Here is a 16,699-nt window from a genome sequence, read left to right as displayed (position 1 = left end):
CTTGGTCTACCAGTTCGGGGACGATTATCCATGGCGTTGCTGAAGCCTGTAGATGGTCCGAACATTGACCTGGAAGTGATTGGCAACGGCTTGGGCAGTGTGGCCAGCGGCGAGTCTTCCAAGCGCTAGGTTTCTCTGAGCTGTCGTGAGTCGTGGCATGCTGTTATAGTGTGAATGATTCAACCAGGTATGGGGGTGCATTTTATAGGGGTGGTGCCGGTGAACAGCACGTGCAGCATGAAAATCATGGAGAACACATTACCATCTCAGAAGTCAGGTTGCGTTTTTGAGAACATTGTCTGGGTTCAATTCTGTGTTTGGGAAGGAGCCTTATTGCTCAGGTAAAGTTGGAGATGTGGTCACAAATATACAATAAAAACATTTGGCAAGTTTTATGCAATGCGTCTATTCAGAGTAGCATACCAACCTGGCGTTTGTTTTGCTGCTTATTATATAAAAATAAAAAACTTTTTTTTAAGCCTTGATTATGCTTAGTGGGTGTCCATACAATAATAAAGATTTGATATTATTGTCCCCTGCCTTTCGAAGAAAGCACGGGACTATTAAAATGGGTTCGTCCGTCTGTCTGTCCATCACACTTTTTGGGACCCAATAACTCTCTTTCTAATTGAGCTACAATGTTCAAACTTGGTGTAGGTGTTTATTAGGTCAATGCCTTGAGCATTTTCTGCTTAGGGTAAGCAGCGATAAGCAATTTGATTGATTGATGCTTTTGGACACGATAACTTTAGTTCTAATTAAATGAGAATGATGAAACTTGGTGTATTGTTTTATTACATCAATACCTTGACTAAGTTTGATAATGAGCATTTTCTGTTCAGGCTCAGGGTAAGCAATTTGATTGGTCAAGACTTTGGAACACAATAACTCTCATTCTAATTGAGTTAGAATGTTCACACTTGGCATAGGTGTCTATTAGATGAATGCCTTGATGGAGTTCGAAGATGAGAATTTTCGGCTTAGGGTAAGCAGAGATTAGCAATTTGATTGCTTGATATACATGAGTCACAATAACTTTAATTAAGTTAGAGTGAGGACACTTGAAGTATAGCTTTATTACATTAATACCTTGACTAAGTTCAATTATGAATATTTTCTGCTGAGGGTAAGCAGAGCGATAAGCAATTTGATTGGTCGAGACTTTGGAACACAATAACTCCTTCTAATTGAGGTAGAATGTTTAAACTTGGTGTAGGCTTTCATTAAGTGAATGCCTTGGTGGAGTTTTATGATGAAGTTTTTCTGCTTACGGTAAGCAGAAATAAGCAATCTGATTGGTTGATGCTTTGAGGCACGATAACTTTGGTTATAATGAAGTGAGAGCGATGGAACTACGAATATAGATTAATTATATCATTACCTTGACTAATTTCGAAGGTGAGAATTTTCTGCTTAGGCTAATGAGGGCCAAGACTTTGGAACATAACAACTCTGCTTTTAATTGAGGTAGAATGTTTTGGCTTGATGTCTATGTTCATTTAGGTGAATGTCTTGACTGAGCTCAATGATTAACATTTCGAGCTGAAGCTAAGCAGAGCTAATCAATTTCATTGGTCAATGCTTTGGGACAAGATAATCTTGATTCTATCTGATAAAGAGTGACGAAACATAGTGTATAGTTTGATTGCTTTATATTTTTGAAAAAAAAAATAAATGTGCGATTAATTAATGTGTGTCATCTATTTATTTTGGGGACATCAGCCTCACTGTTGGCTTGTAATTCATAATACAAGCTGCTATTCATAAGTGATTGTCTTGAAACTTTACATACTTATTCCTGATACCCTGAGGGTGATCCCAATTGTTTTTGGTGTATTTGTTTGTTTGTCGTCTACAGGCCATATTTCTTAACGTGTCATCTTGAAAATTTGCATACTTATTCTTTATACCCTAAGGAACATCCCTATTGTTTGTGGTGCATGCCCAGCCCGTAGGGTCAGAGTCACGCCCATTTTCTTTTTGTCTCTGTGTGTTGCTTACAGGCCGCAATTCTTAATCAGTGGTCTTGAAAAAACTTTTCATAATTATTCCTTACACCCTAAGGATGACCTCTATTATTATTGGTGCATGCCCGACCTCCTGGGACAGAGCCACATCCAATTTTTGTGTGTGTCTTGTGTTACCTACAGGCCGCAATTATTAACAGATCCTTTTGAAACTTTACATACCTATTCCTTATACCTTAAGGATGACCCCTATTGGGTTTTTTTGGTGATAGCCCGACCCCCGGGGCCAGAGCCACACCCATGTTTATAAGCCCACATTTTCATGTGGACGTATTATACCGTCGCCCCTGTCCGTCCGGACGTCCGTCCAAACGTCCGTCCGTCCACAATTTGTTTGTGGACACTCTACAGGTCACAATTCTTATCCGTTTTTGACGAAACTTGAAATATAGGTTTATCTCCAAAAAATCTCGGCTGCTTTCGATATTGGCATGTATCGGATCGAAACTTCATGGATTATGGCCCCTATTTGTACAAAAAATCACGCTTTTAGTTTGTTGACCCTATTGAGGTCACAATTTTTATCCGATTTTGTTGACACTTGAAATGTAGGTTTATAACCTAAAGATCTCGGTTCCTTTCGATTTCCGCGCATATCGGACCGTAACTTCCTGAATTATGGCCCCTGATTGTACGAAAAATCACGTTTTTAGCTTGTGGAACCTATAGAGGTCATAATTTTTATCCGATTTAAAAGCCGTATTATTATGTCACCGTTACACCCTAAGGATGACTGAGTTCGAATTTCGTGAAAATCGGATCAAAATTGACTGACAAAATGGCCGCCGTTCGTTCTCAAATAGCGTAAAAATATGGTATATCAAGGTTGTGGACCTTATAGAGGTCACAATTTTTATCCGATTTTGTTGAAACTTGAAATGTAAGTTTATAACCCAAAGATCTCATTTCCTTTCCCCACTTGGCACAACTGCATCGTTCTTCATCAAAGATTCAGGTGAATTCTGTGAGAAACTGCAGAATATTCAAAACCCCGGGAGGATGGTCTCATATGATGTTGTAGATTTGTTTACAAATGTACCAAGGGAAGAGGCCCTGAAGATTCTACGCAAGCGCATAGAAAGTTTAGAAAACCCACTAGAGACTTCCCTATCAACAGACAACATCATACTCTTGTTGAAACAATGCATCAATTCAACATATTTCTCCTGGGGTGACGATTTTTACGAACAGACCAATGGATTACCCATGGGAAGCCCCCTCTCCCCTTTAATTTCAGAAATATTTTTAACTGATTTAGAAGAGAAGGCGCTTCAAACATCCACCGTAACCCCAACATGCTTCTTTAGGCATGTGGATGATACCTTTGTTAATATCAATCAACAAGATGATCCAGAAACACTGTTACAACACCTCAACAGGCAACACCCACGTATAAAATTCACAGTGGAAACCGAAAATGATAACCAACTACCCTTCCTCGATGTTTGTGTATCTAAAACCAACAACTCGATCCGTACCAGTGTCTATAGGAAACCAACCCACACCGACCAATACATTCACTTCAAATCTAATCACCCGAATAGCGTCAAATCGGCCACAATTTCAACTCTGGTGAACCGTGCGAAAAAGATATGTGATCCTGAGAGCCTCTCCAAGGAAATTGATCATCTCAAACATGTCTTCACAAATTCAACGGCTATCCAGGGAAGTTTGTGACAAACGCCATCAACAAGACCCTGTCGGCGAGTGCAGCTAAACCAAAAACCCCGACTGCCCCAGTCAGAATCTTCCTTCCTTTCAACGGCAAAGTCTCCTACCAAATCAAACGGCTACTAATGCAACAACCAGAAATAGATGTAACTTTCACAAAAAGCTACAGCACTAAAGATATATTAAGAGCCAATGGTAAACAAAATCCTACACAACCACCACAACCAAAGGGATGTGTTTATCAAATAGTATGCAATTGTGGGATTGCATACATCGGGGAGACAAAGCGACCATTAAATAAAAGGATAGATGACCACAAGTCGAAAGCAGCAACCAACAACTCCAACCCTCGCCACAGAGTCCAATGGTCCAACGTAAAACCACTATGCAAGAATATAAGCAACAAGAGAGCGCGCCGATTACATGAAGCCATTCAAATACGACGACACAAACCAACGATGAACAGAGATCAAGCATTGTTCCTCCCCAGGGCGTATGATATTCTTATCACATAATCAAGGCTAAGCATAATTCTACTTTTTTCTTTTTTATCATATTTAATACTTATCAATATTCCAGTAATAACTTTAAGTTTGTAATAACCATCATAATATGCAAAAATGACAACTAATAATTCCCAACTATTTTTGCTTTTCAGGCCTGCGGTTATTGTAATTTAATGCACTCAATATTTCTAACCCTGCTTTTCTACATCACTATAACATCCAGTGAAGTACCACTCAATATTTTAAATCGTCAGCCTTCAGGGGACTATTGATCATTTGTGCAGTCATTGTTCTAAGGGTTTTTCGTATATCAGTGTAATCACTCGCATCAACATCCACATATCAATTATTTTGGTCATAACACCAATCAAATCTCATCTTCGTGGGATGTTGTCATTATCAAAACCTCATCAAATCGTTGTAAATACTCCACAACAATCTATTCTTTTATCATTTGTATTTATTTCAGTGAAAGGGGTCGTTGATAACATTTCATCAATTTTCATTTTCTTGCAACGTTTGTATTATTAAAACCCACTAATCATTGTGTATACTCCACAACAACTTATCCATTAATCAATTAGTCAATTTTTTTAGGTTAATTGGTATTATTACTTATTAGCGTACAATTAAATCAGATTACCATTAGGTACACGTAATTAAGTTACATCCCTGGTTTGTCAGCATTAACTTGTTGTGTACATGTATATATTGTCCTGTCATATTTTCATTTTTTATCATAGCTTGATAATGACTAGAGAAGCCTAGTCGAAACGTCGCTCAGTAAAAAGCAGTAATTGTATTCCATAGAATTGTGCCCTGTATACTCTAGTTCAATTACTAAATGCCATTGAAACAGCGTATATTAAGGTTGTGGACCCTATAGAGGTCACAATTTTTATCCGATTTTGTTGAAACTTTAAATATAAGTGTAAAGCCCAAAGATCTCGGTTCCTTTCGATATTCGCGCATATCGCACCGTAAATTCCTGAATTATGGCCCCTGATTGTTCGAAAAATCGCGTTTTTAGCTTGTGGACCCTATAGAGGTCATAACTTTTATCCGATTTAAAAAAACGTATTATTATATCACTGTTACACCCTAAGGACGGCTGAGTTCGAATTTCGTGAAAATCGACCAAAAACTGACAGACAAAATGGCCGCCGTTCGTCCTCAAATAGTGTAAAAATATTGTATATCAAGGCTGAGGACCTTATAGAGGTCACAATTTTTATCCGATTTTGTTGAAACTTGAAATGTAAGTTTATAACCTAAAGATCTCATTTCCTTTCGATATTCGCGCATATCGAACCGTAACTACCTGAATTATGGCTGAGGACCTTATAGAGGTCACAATTTTTATCCGATTTTGTTGAAACTTGAAATGTAAGTTTATAACCTAAAGATCTCATTTCCTTTCGATATTCGCGCATATCGAACCGTAACTTCCTGAATTATGGCCCCTGATTGTACGAAAATTGCGTTTTTAGCTTATGGACCCTATAGAGGTCATAATTTTTATCAGATTTAAAAGACCGTATTATTATATCACCGTTACACCCTAAGGACGACTGCGTTCGAATTTCGTGAAAATCGGCCCAAAATTGACAGACAAAATGGCCGCCGTTCGTTCTCAAATGGCGTAAAAATATGTTATATCAAGGTTGTGGACCCTATAGGGGTCACAATTTTTATCCGATTTTGTTGAAACTTGAAATGTAAGTTTATAACCCAAAGATCTCTGTTCCTGTCGATATTCGCGCATATCGGACTGTAACTTCCTGAATTATGGCCCCTGATTGTACGAAAAATCGCGTTTTTAGCTTGTGGACCCTATAGAGGTCATAATTTTTATCCGATTTAAAAAAACGTATTATTATATCACCGTTACACCCTAAGGACGGCTGAGTTCGAATTTCGTGAAAATCGACCCAAAACTGACAGACAAAATGGCCGCCCTTCGTTCTCAAATAGTGTAAAAATATGGTATATCAAGGTTGTGGACCCCTATAGAGGTCACAATTTTAATCCAATTTTGTTGAAACTTGAAATATAAGTTTAAAACCCAAACCCAAAGATCTTGGTTCCTTTCGATATTCGCGCATATCGGACCGTGACGTCCTGAATTATGGCTTCTGATTGTACGAAAAATCACGTTTTTAGCTTGTGGACCCTATAGAGGTCATAATTTTTATCCGATTTACAAAACCGTATTATTATATCACCGTTACGCCCTAAGGCCGAATGAGTTCGAATTTCGTGAAAATCGGCCCAAAACTGACAGACAAAATGGCCGCCGTTCGTTCTCAAATAGCCTAAAAATATGGTATATCAAGGTTGTGGACCCTATAGATGTCACAATTTTTATCCGATTTTGTTGAAACTTAAAATGTAAGTTTATAAGCCAAAGATCTCGGTTCCTTTCGATATTCGTGCATATCGGACCGTAACTTCCTGAATTATGGGCCCTGATTGTACTCAAAATCGCTTTCTTTTTAGCTTGTTCTCTATTCATCTCTCGAAAATGTGGGCGTATCCTGCCTGGCAGTCGCTGGTAATTATTATCTGATTTTGTTGAAACTTGAAATGTAAGTTTATAACCCAAAGATCTCTGTTCCTTTCGATATTTGCGCTTATCGAATTGTAATTTCCTGAATTATGGCCCTTGATTGTAGGAAAAATCGCATTTTTAGCTTGTTGACCCTATACAGGTCATAATTTTTATCCGATTTTAAAAAAAAAAACGTTTTAGTATATCACCGTTGCACCCTAATGATGTTGTAGTTCGAATTTAGTGAAAATCGGACCAAAACTGTCGGACAAAATGCCCGCCCCTTATCTGCAAATTGTGGGAACATCTGGTATATCAAGAGGTTGTGGACCTCCTAGCGGTCAAAGTTTTGATCCGATTTTGATGACACTTGTAAAGCATGTTTATAACCCAAGGTTCTTGGTTCCTTTCGATATTCGCACATATCAGATCGTAACTTCCTGAATTATGGCCCCTGATTGTACGAAAAATCGCGTTTTTAGCTTGTGGTCCCTCTAGAGGTCACAATTTTTATCCAATTTAAAAAAAACGTGTGAATACATCACAGTTATACACTAATGATGGTTGACTTCAAATTTCGTGAAAATCGGAAAAAAACTGACGGATATAATGGCCGCCCATTGTACGCAAATAGTGTAAAAGTATGGTATATCAAGGTTGTGGGCACTATAGAGGTCACAATTTTGATCCGATTTTGATGAAACTTAAAATGCATGTTTATAACCCAAAGATCTTGGTTCCTTTCAAAATTCGCACATATCGGATCGTAACTTACTGAATTATGGCCCCTGATTGTACGAAAAATCGCGTTTTTAGATTGTGGTCCCTCTAGAGGTCACAATTTTTATCCAATTTGAAAAAAAAAAATGTTTTAATAAATCACCGTTTATCCCTATTGATGGTTGGGTTGGAATTTCGTGAAAATCGGACCAAAACTGCCGAACAAAATGGCCGCCCCTTGTACGCAAATAATGTAAAATATGGAATATCAAGGTTGTGGACCCTCTAGAGGTCACAAATTTCATCCGATTTTGATGAAACTTGGAATGCATGTTTATATCCCAAATATCTTGGTTCCTTTCGATATTCACGCATATCGGATTGTAACTTCCTAAATTAGGGCCCCTGATTTTACGAAAAATCACGCTTTTAGCTTGTGGTTCCTATATACAAAAACGTTCGAATATATTATGGCGGGATTTAAGGGCCAAAACTAAATGTAAGTTGAAAGTGTTATATACATCATAGAAAATACCTAATACCTAAGATGCAAAATACACATGTCGTTATACTTATAATGATGAATACATAATACCGTTAAAGTAAAAGTCAAATGTCAAATTACAAATGTTTTTTGGAAAAAATCCACTAATGTTGCAAAGAACACAACATTTTCACATATACACTTCAACAAAGCAACTTTGCAAAATGACATTTGTCTTTTGTCTTTTTGCGCATCTTGAGTTCTGGGGGTCAAAGGACATCGGGTAACATGTAAAATTGTTAAAATGAATGCTCCTAAGAAGGAAAGAACGGATATAGGCTGGACCCTCTTTTAGTATCTGGAGACTTGTCAGTCATGATGTTGATATTAGATAGGCTAACTATATAGTTCAAATATGTATAATCTAAACAAGGTGCCATCCATTATTAAGATTACTGTTAATCATTCTTACAAACGAAGTTTGTGGGACATTATATACCCCAATATATTTCAATTCGGTTTTAACTGTAGACTAGCTAATGTTAATACACCTAGCCTATATAGTCATATTAATTATAAACTTCACACAAAATAATCCTTCATCTAGATTGAACATATTTAGAAGAAATTTAATTTAATGTAAATATACTTTTTGATAAATACCGAATTGTGTCATGTGTGACTTGGGCTAACACAAGTTTAAATTAAATGTAGGCTATATAAAATTATTTTAACATTAAAGACGGATCTTTCCATCAGGGTCAGGCGTGCTGACTGTCAGAATGTATAGGCATTTATTATTCATTAGGAGCAGAAAATTAGGACGTTAAATCCCATTTCATTTCTCTTATTTTTTTTGCTGTCATATCTTTGTTTAAATACCATTGTCGTTGGCCTGTGTAAAGTCAGTAAATTACAGATTCCTGGGGGAGTTATGGTATTGGTGTTTCATATTTCGGATAACTTTCGTAAACTGCACTTGAGTAAATAAATAAATGAAATTAAATATTAAATCAGAATCAGATCTTTTCTCATTATTCACTATAATAGGCATAGGTAAGTATATGGGATGGGATATGAAACGTTTTCCATCTCTTGTTATTTTAAATTTTTGATTGCTGGCAGGCAGTAAAAACTTTAAAACATTGTTGAATGAACCAATTTTAAAATCAATCATTGTAATTACTTTCTAAATTAAAGAACGTTTCATTAAATGGACTAATCGTTTTGTTTTCATGAAATGAGCTCCTTACATGCTTAATAACTATTTACAACAAAGAACAGATACAAAATCAAAGTAAAATTTAAATTTTATTTCAAAAGGTTATCGTACATAATAATCATTTAATATATTTAATCTTTCCAAATATACAGTTTGCGTACATTTAAATTGACGCAAGATTCCATTAATTGATAATAACAAGTAAGCGGTAAAGTCAAAATCCATACAACATAGTGTCCAGAAGGTCACTAAGCAGACAACGACAAGCTTGTTAAATAAGCAGACGACGACAAGCTTATCTTTCCTTCATGGGAGCATTCATTTTAACAATTTTACTTGTGACCCTATGACCTTTGACCTCAAGAACCCAAGATACGTTAGAAGACAAAAGACAAATGTCATTTTGCAAAGTTGCTTTATTGAAGTGTATATGTAAAAATGTTGTGTTCTTTGCAACATTAGTGGATTTTTTCCAAAAAACATTTGTAATTTGACATTTGATTTTTACTTTAACGGTATTATGTATTCATCATTATAAGTATAACGACATATGTATTTTGCATCTTAGGTATTAGGTATTTTCTATGATGTATAATAACACTTTCAACTTACATTTAGTTTTGGCCCTTAAATCCCGCCATAATATATCACCCTTACACCGTAATGTTGGTTGAGTTCGAATATCGCGAAAATCGGACCAAAACTGTCGGACAAAATGGCCGCCCCCCGTTTGCAAATAGTGTAAACATCTTGTATATCAAGCTTGTGGACTCTATAGAGGTCACAATTTTGATCCGATTTTGAGGAAACTTGAAATACATGTTTATAACCCACAGATCTTGATTCCTTTCGATATTTGCGCATATCCGATTGTACAAAATTTAGAGGTCACAATTTTTATCTGATTTAAAAAAAAACGTGTGAATATATCACCGTTACACACTAAGATCTTTGTTCCTTTTGATAATCACGCATATCCGAACGTAATTTCCTGGGTTATGGCGCCTGATTGTTCGAAAAATCGCATCTGTAAAGGTCACAATTTTTTTTTTGATTTTAAAAATCATTTAAATATATCACCATTCCACCATAATGAAGGTTGAATGCGAATTTCGGGAAAATTGGAATGAAACTGCCCAACAAAATGGCCACTCTTTGTACGCAAATTGTGTAAAAGTATGTAATACGAAGGTTGTGGATCCTCTAGAGGTCACAATTTTGATCCGATTATGATGAAACTTGAAATTTATGCTCATAACCCAAAGATCTCGATTCCTTTTGATATATTCGCGCATATTAGACCATATCGTCCTGGATTATGGCCCCTGATTGTACAAAAAATCACATTATTTTTTGTAGCTTGTTCTCTGTCCATCTCTGTCCATTACCTACAAAGAATAAATATGCGATAACCCTTGTCAACTGCTCGGACGATTTACCTGCTGTGGGCATATGTTTTGTTGCCTGACAACCTATATTTTATCTTATTCCCAATTTCCATTAGATTTATAATTAATTGATGACTGAAGTCACCAAGGTCAGAACCCTTGTTTGTATCCCTGTTTTCTTACATCTGCATTAATTTCTTTATCCAACAAAAAAATGTTTGTTTTTTATTTGGCAACCATGTACAAATAAACTAAGCTTTAATGTATTACTACTGAGGGTCTGCGTCGGTATCCTGATCGTTCAGGAATGTTCATTTCTTTTAACTTCCATTGTTTATTATGTTTGATCTCTGTACATTTAGTTTACTTTTAGGTTTTTTTTCCGTTCAGCTATGCTGAACTGTCAAATAGAAAAATAGATTATGGCTTGTATGTTCAGTCTTGCTTGTGCCATACTGTATGGCTTTCAATTATGTATATATTTATTTTCAGTGTATATACAGTGATGATTTTTATGGACCTCTAACTGATAGCATTAAACAGTATCCTTTTAAACATAATATATTTATTTAAGGGAGAAAAGATAATAAATCCCAGGCAATGGCATTTCTGTTGATTTTTACCAAACAACTGGCAAGTGAGAACTGTGCTTGAAAAAACCATGTAGGTTCTTCTATGCTCATGCTGGTGTTCGGGAGTACAATTCCCAAACTACTCAACTACCACAAACCCTTCTAAATTAATTTTAATGCATAACTGAATGTATTAGTTTATAGTGTTGATTGTTTCTAATTGAATGGTTTATGACATATGACTTATGGAATGTTAAATTATATCTACAACCACTGTAAACCTTAATCAATAACTAGTGCTATAGGTTATGAATATGAGGTTAAACTTAAAAGACAGCTAGGAAAGTTGGGCCATTCATTTATTGGTTAGTAAACAAGGTTTTTTTCTGTATGTTGAATATCAATATGATTTATAGATATTGTCACAAAGCAATAATGAGTCTTGCTTTACTTACAATAAATAGGAAAAATGGTCTATTAGAATCCATAATAGACCAGAGACCTGCAGCCATCCATAATTTCTAGCTTGTTTAGAAACACAAAGTCCTCCCTTCTAAACAAACTATACATTTTTGGAAAGCTTATAACACCAGGAACACAAATCTCGAGAGTTCAAAGCAAAATGTTTGCACAAATTTGATTTAGTGCTAGATGCTAATTGTGATAATTGTCAAGTAAATATTATAGTTATACTAACAATTTATTGTGAAGTTGACATAAAATTAAATATTGGTGAAATCAACCAAAGAATATGGTATTGGTTAAATTTCGATTCAAACCAAAATGCAGAAAACATAATGGACAAGGGAACTTACACACATTGGGATGCTATAAAACGTATCAACCTGTTGTGACGTCATCAGAGGGTGTTTGGCCCTAGGGACGATGACGTCACAACAGGTTTACATCACTCTGCAATGAAAGAGGACACAAATTCTTTCTTTTAAGGGGGGGTTGGATGGCCGAATGGTTAGCATGTGCGCGCTGTACCATAAAGTCTGCCATTGAGTCAACTGGCGTGGTTTCGAATCCCCGGTTGTACGTTGCAAGGATTAGGGTCGCCTGTCCAACCTCGTGGGTTTTCTCCGGGTCCTCCGGTTTCCTCCCACTGCTAAAGACCCCTACGCGCAAGCGAATTATTGAAATAAAATTAAACCATATGTTAGTCCTGAAATATCCTAGTTTGTGTCGAGTGGACGTTAAACCCCATTTCTCTCTCTCTCTCTCTCCCTTTCTTTTAACATTTTATTCACTTTTTTGTACAAATGTTGTCAAAGATTCGGAAGACAAACTTTGCCAGGCCCATATACATAGCTCGAAATTGAAAATCGTTTATCATTTGTATCTCACAATTCGAAATATCCAAGTACATTAAATCCTTGTTAAATATTTTCTGCACTTTGACTAGCTTTAAATAATTCTTTGTCAGAATCAACGTTTTCTTTTTCAGTAGAGTGGTTCGTGCAAATAACAAAAATCAAATAAACGAGCTATATTTGGGGCTTATTTAAACAAATATGATAAGACTTACCATTAAAATCATCATTCATTAACAATTAAACTATTGCTAAGTTGGATATTTGTGTGATTTGGCCATTTGAATGGGACTTTCTAATTATATGGAAAAGTTGATCGCCCAAGTAGCGTTACAGCGGTAGATTTTTTCATTAAAAAGAGTTATGTTTCTTGGTCACATCAAAGTTTCAAATTTTGTTCTGGAAAACGAATTCTTAATTTCCGCAGTCGGCTTTCTTCGTTTTTTTTACGTACGTACAATTAACGATTGAATTTAACATTTGTACGCGTGCGCAGCCCTTAGTTAGAGAGAGAGAGAGAGAGAGAGAGAGAGATGTCGTCTGTATTTTGAGCTGATTTTTTTAACGTTTACATGCAATAGACTATAGTTGAAACTTTCTAATAAGGGGTGAATTTCGTGGTTTACAAACGCAGTACGTAGAGAGTGCTTACCGTACTCATATTGTAGATGTTAAATATCATTTATGATAATCCTATTTTGTTTCAAATAATTATCACAAATATAAAAATCATACACATCAAAAACAGAGGAGCACACGACATGCGCAAAGAAAAAAAGCCTTAAGCATTTTCAAATCGGTTCGGCAGCAGTGGTCCAAATGTCTAGCATTGCATCCGGGATTCCGTATAAGAATCTACTTAGAAGTCAAAAATGCGACTCCTACACATTGTGCTCTAAACCGTGTTATAAATTATAGAATAAACCGTAAATCAATTGAACCCATTTCAAGGTGGAACTGCATGCTTGTTTCTTAGATTAAGTTTTCGTGAATAAGGGCCCAGTACCGTAATTTTATTTTAATCATACACGTCTGGTTAATCGAGACTAGGGAAAATAATTTCGTTCAATTAATTTCCAGTCTCAAATTTTTTCTGCGTATTTAGAGCTAGCAACAATGTAACTTCTAAAGTAACTAAAGCGCCCACTAACAACAGAGTTTTACGGTTAAATAAAAGTAACTTTCACAGTCTTGCAGTGTCGGTATGTTGCCACGAGAGTGGATTTAAAAGATAGAAAAAGGGCGAAACTACATGAGTTGACTCTGAAGCGAGAACCGTTACAATATATACGTCATTGGTTACAATCAACAAACTTAAAAATTAAATCTCCGAGTTTTAGCCAAAATTTTAAACTAGTTCTTAACTTCTTATTTTTAAAAGTCCAACGAGTAAAGAATAATTTTTTTACATGACTTCATTGATAAACAAGTGAATGAATATTGTCACGTGAATGTCTATTTTGGGCGACTGTTTGCTGCTTACAGTGCACGAGCGAGCCCGTGAGAGCACTTTTCTCATAAACGAACTTTTGATCCGCGTGACAACATGCTGTTAAAACAGGTCAGTTTATATAGTACAGATAATTGAGACTGTGGGTCACTCTATTTTCAGCCATATTTTCTACAAACTGACTTGCGGGGATCAGTTCGTCGTCCGAATCGTTTCACAACATTGCACAAAATGAATGCCAGTTTGTGAACATGTGGTTACTAAAATGTAATGCACGTGCAACTTACGACTAGTTTTCTTAATTTTGTCATATCAGTCGCAGGGCAGATATAGACTATACCATTGTCTTATAGGAGAAAACAATTAGGATAGATTTAACATTGATGTCAGTGTGTAAGACAAATTCTACCCTAATACCCTCGGTTAGGGTAATATTTATCTTGTACAGAATTTGGAAATCCATTAACATAATAGAGAGTTATCTCCCTTCCTGTCAAATGTCTGCAATTGATAAGAGTATTTCAGATGCGTGTTGACTACTGATGCTGTATGAGGCGCAAGACCATATGTGAACACACAAGCCCAATATTTATATCGATAATGGGGGCCTGTGAGGGTGATGGGTGGGTGTTTACCCAGAAATTATGGGCTGGGTGACTAGTCTCACTGAGAACTGCTAAAGGGTGAATCTGTGCACAGCCACCATATAATTCTCAGTCATGGTTGTTATTTGTACGTGTATCGAAAGAAAATTAATTACCGCGTTAAAACTGTAAATAAGGTGTGTTAATTAATTATTACCGCGTTAAAACTGTAAATAAGGTGTGTTAATTAACAAGGGTGAAAAACTGTATGAGAGGTGAATTAATTAACACTGGGGGTGAAAAACTGCGACAGTGTGTTTTCAGTAGAGGTGTGTTAATAAACCGACCGGTAAAAAATGAATGTCAATGTTGTGTATTGTTTAATTGGCCTGTTTTCTCGCTAGTTGCGATAACTACATCAAAAGGGGTATAATGAAGGACCAACAGGCTTTATCTGACACGTACGTGTTAAATCAAAATTTGGGAAGTAAAACTGTTTTACTGTGCGATTTATCATCCGACCGTGTGTTTTACGCAGGTCTTTGTATAATTAAAGACATGTCTTTAGACAGGCGTGTGTGCTCGCTATGATCTACGTTTCTCTTATGTGTCTTTTGTATTGCGTACCATATATATACTATTCAAAAAAAGTAGGGGATATTTGATTTTTAAGTGTTATTAAAGTCACCTAATGAAACTGACGAAGAAACAAATGACAAAATGAAATGAAGTTCACATTCATCGATTTATTCCAAATGATCGTTAGACTAAGTAAGGCACAGACTGACCATTATAAGGGTAAAATGATACCCGGGGTCAAACAGCAAAGTTACCACAGCATCACAACCAAGTCAGTAACGGGTAAATCCTCCTCTGTTTGCCAAACAAGCATTGATCCGACGTGGCATACTCCTAATGAGACGTCTAAAGTCATTTTGGTCCAGATTGTCCCATTCCTGTTGCAACGCAGCAGCAAGTTCTTGGACATTGGTAGGACGTTGTTGACGTTGACGTAACCTCTGTCCAAGCATGTCCCAGACATGCTCGATGGGGGAGAGGTCGGGACTCAGTGCTGGCCAAGGTAATGTGGTGATGTTCTGTTGTTGGAGGTAACCTGTAACGATCCTGGCCCTGTGACATCTTGCGTTGTCATCCTGGAAGATGAAACGGCGGCCATGACGTCGTGCGAACGGCACAACATGGACTGCCAAGATGTTGTCCCGGTAGTACTGGCCTGTAACACGCCCTGCAACAACATGTAAAGCCGTTCTTCCAGCAACAGTGATGCCTCCCCACACCATAACAGAACCACCCCCAAATCGATCATGTCTGATGACGTTAACGTCTTGGAACCGCTCGTTTCGACGACGCCACACCCTCCTACGTCTGTCCAAAAAATCAACAGTGAACCTTGACTCATCTGAAAACATCACATTGCTCCAGCGTCGATTATCCCAGTGTTGACGATCCCTACACCAACGACGTCTTGCCTGAATGTGATGATCTCTCAAACAAGGGATCACGCGAGGACGTCAGGCGCGAAGGTGACCCCTATGCAGTCGATTCCGAATCGTCTGGCCACTCACTCTCACACCAGTGTCTGTTTGAAGACGAGCGCTGATCTGATTTGCTGTGATGACACGATTTCTCAAGGCCAAGGTACGGATAAATCGATCCTGGGCTTGAGTTGTCGCCCTTGGTCGACCTGAGCGTGGTCTGTCCTGTACAGATTGTGTATCACGGTATCTGGACCATAGCCTGCTTATGACAGACTGAGAAACATTCATCGTCCGCGCCACAACCGCCTGTGTTGTGCCGATCTGTAGCATGCCAAGGGCACGTAACCTTTCATTTTGGGTAAGCCGACGCATATTAAAATTTGTTTTCTGGTCACTAAAACAATTAAACTGATGTTTCCACCCTGGAATTCAATGCCACAATGACTGTAACATTCAAAGTCAGAGTCGTGCAAATCTTGGGTTGGACCCCCATGATGATCCCAAGCATCACCTGCATTCCATGCGGTAGCTATTGGTGCGTTTGGGCGTCACATGTAACTGGAAATGTTTCTTCTGTTAGGTTCTATAGTGACTTTTTTCGTAGTCATTTGCATATTTTAGTATTATGCCCCCAAAATCAAATATCCCCTACTTTTTTTGAATAGTATATAAAGTTGAATTTAATGAAATAAAAATACGGACCTTAATC

The 16,699-nt window shown here is 37.0% G+C and overlaps 1 protein-coding gene across 8 annotated transcripts in view; it reads left to right on the top strand.

The window, feature by feature from the left end:
* The window catches only part of LOC126820274 (CDAN1-interacting nuclease 1), a 214,832-nt gene that overhangs the window by 162,282 nt on the left and 35,851 nt on the right, over positions 1–16,699 (top strand). For all 8 annotated transcript variants that reach the window (XM_050548136.2, XM_050548139.2, XM_050548140.2 and 5 more), the window contains 2 exons: positions 11,062–11,111; positions 11,439–11,506. In XM_050548136.2, coding sequence (XP_050404093.1) covers positions 11,062–11,111; positions 11,439–11,506 — 118 coding nt within the window. The remainder of the gene's footprint in view (positions 1–11,061; positions 11,112–11,438; positions 11,507–16,699) is intronic.

The sequence above is a fragment of the Patella vulgata genome, chromosome 5 (genome assembly GCF_932274485.2).
Source record: "Patella vulgata chromosome 5, xgPatVulg1.2, whole genome shotgun sequence".
Lineage (NCBI taxonomy): Eukaryota > Metazoa > Mollusca > Gastropoda > Patellidae > Patella > Patella vulgata.
This window is presented reverse-complemented; position numbering and strand designations above follow the sequence as displayed.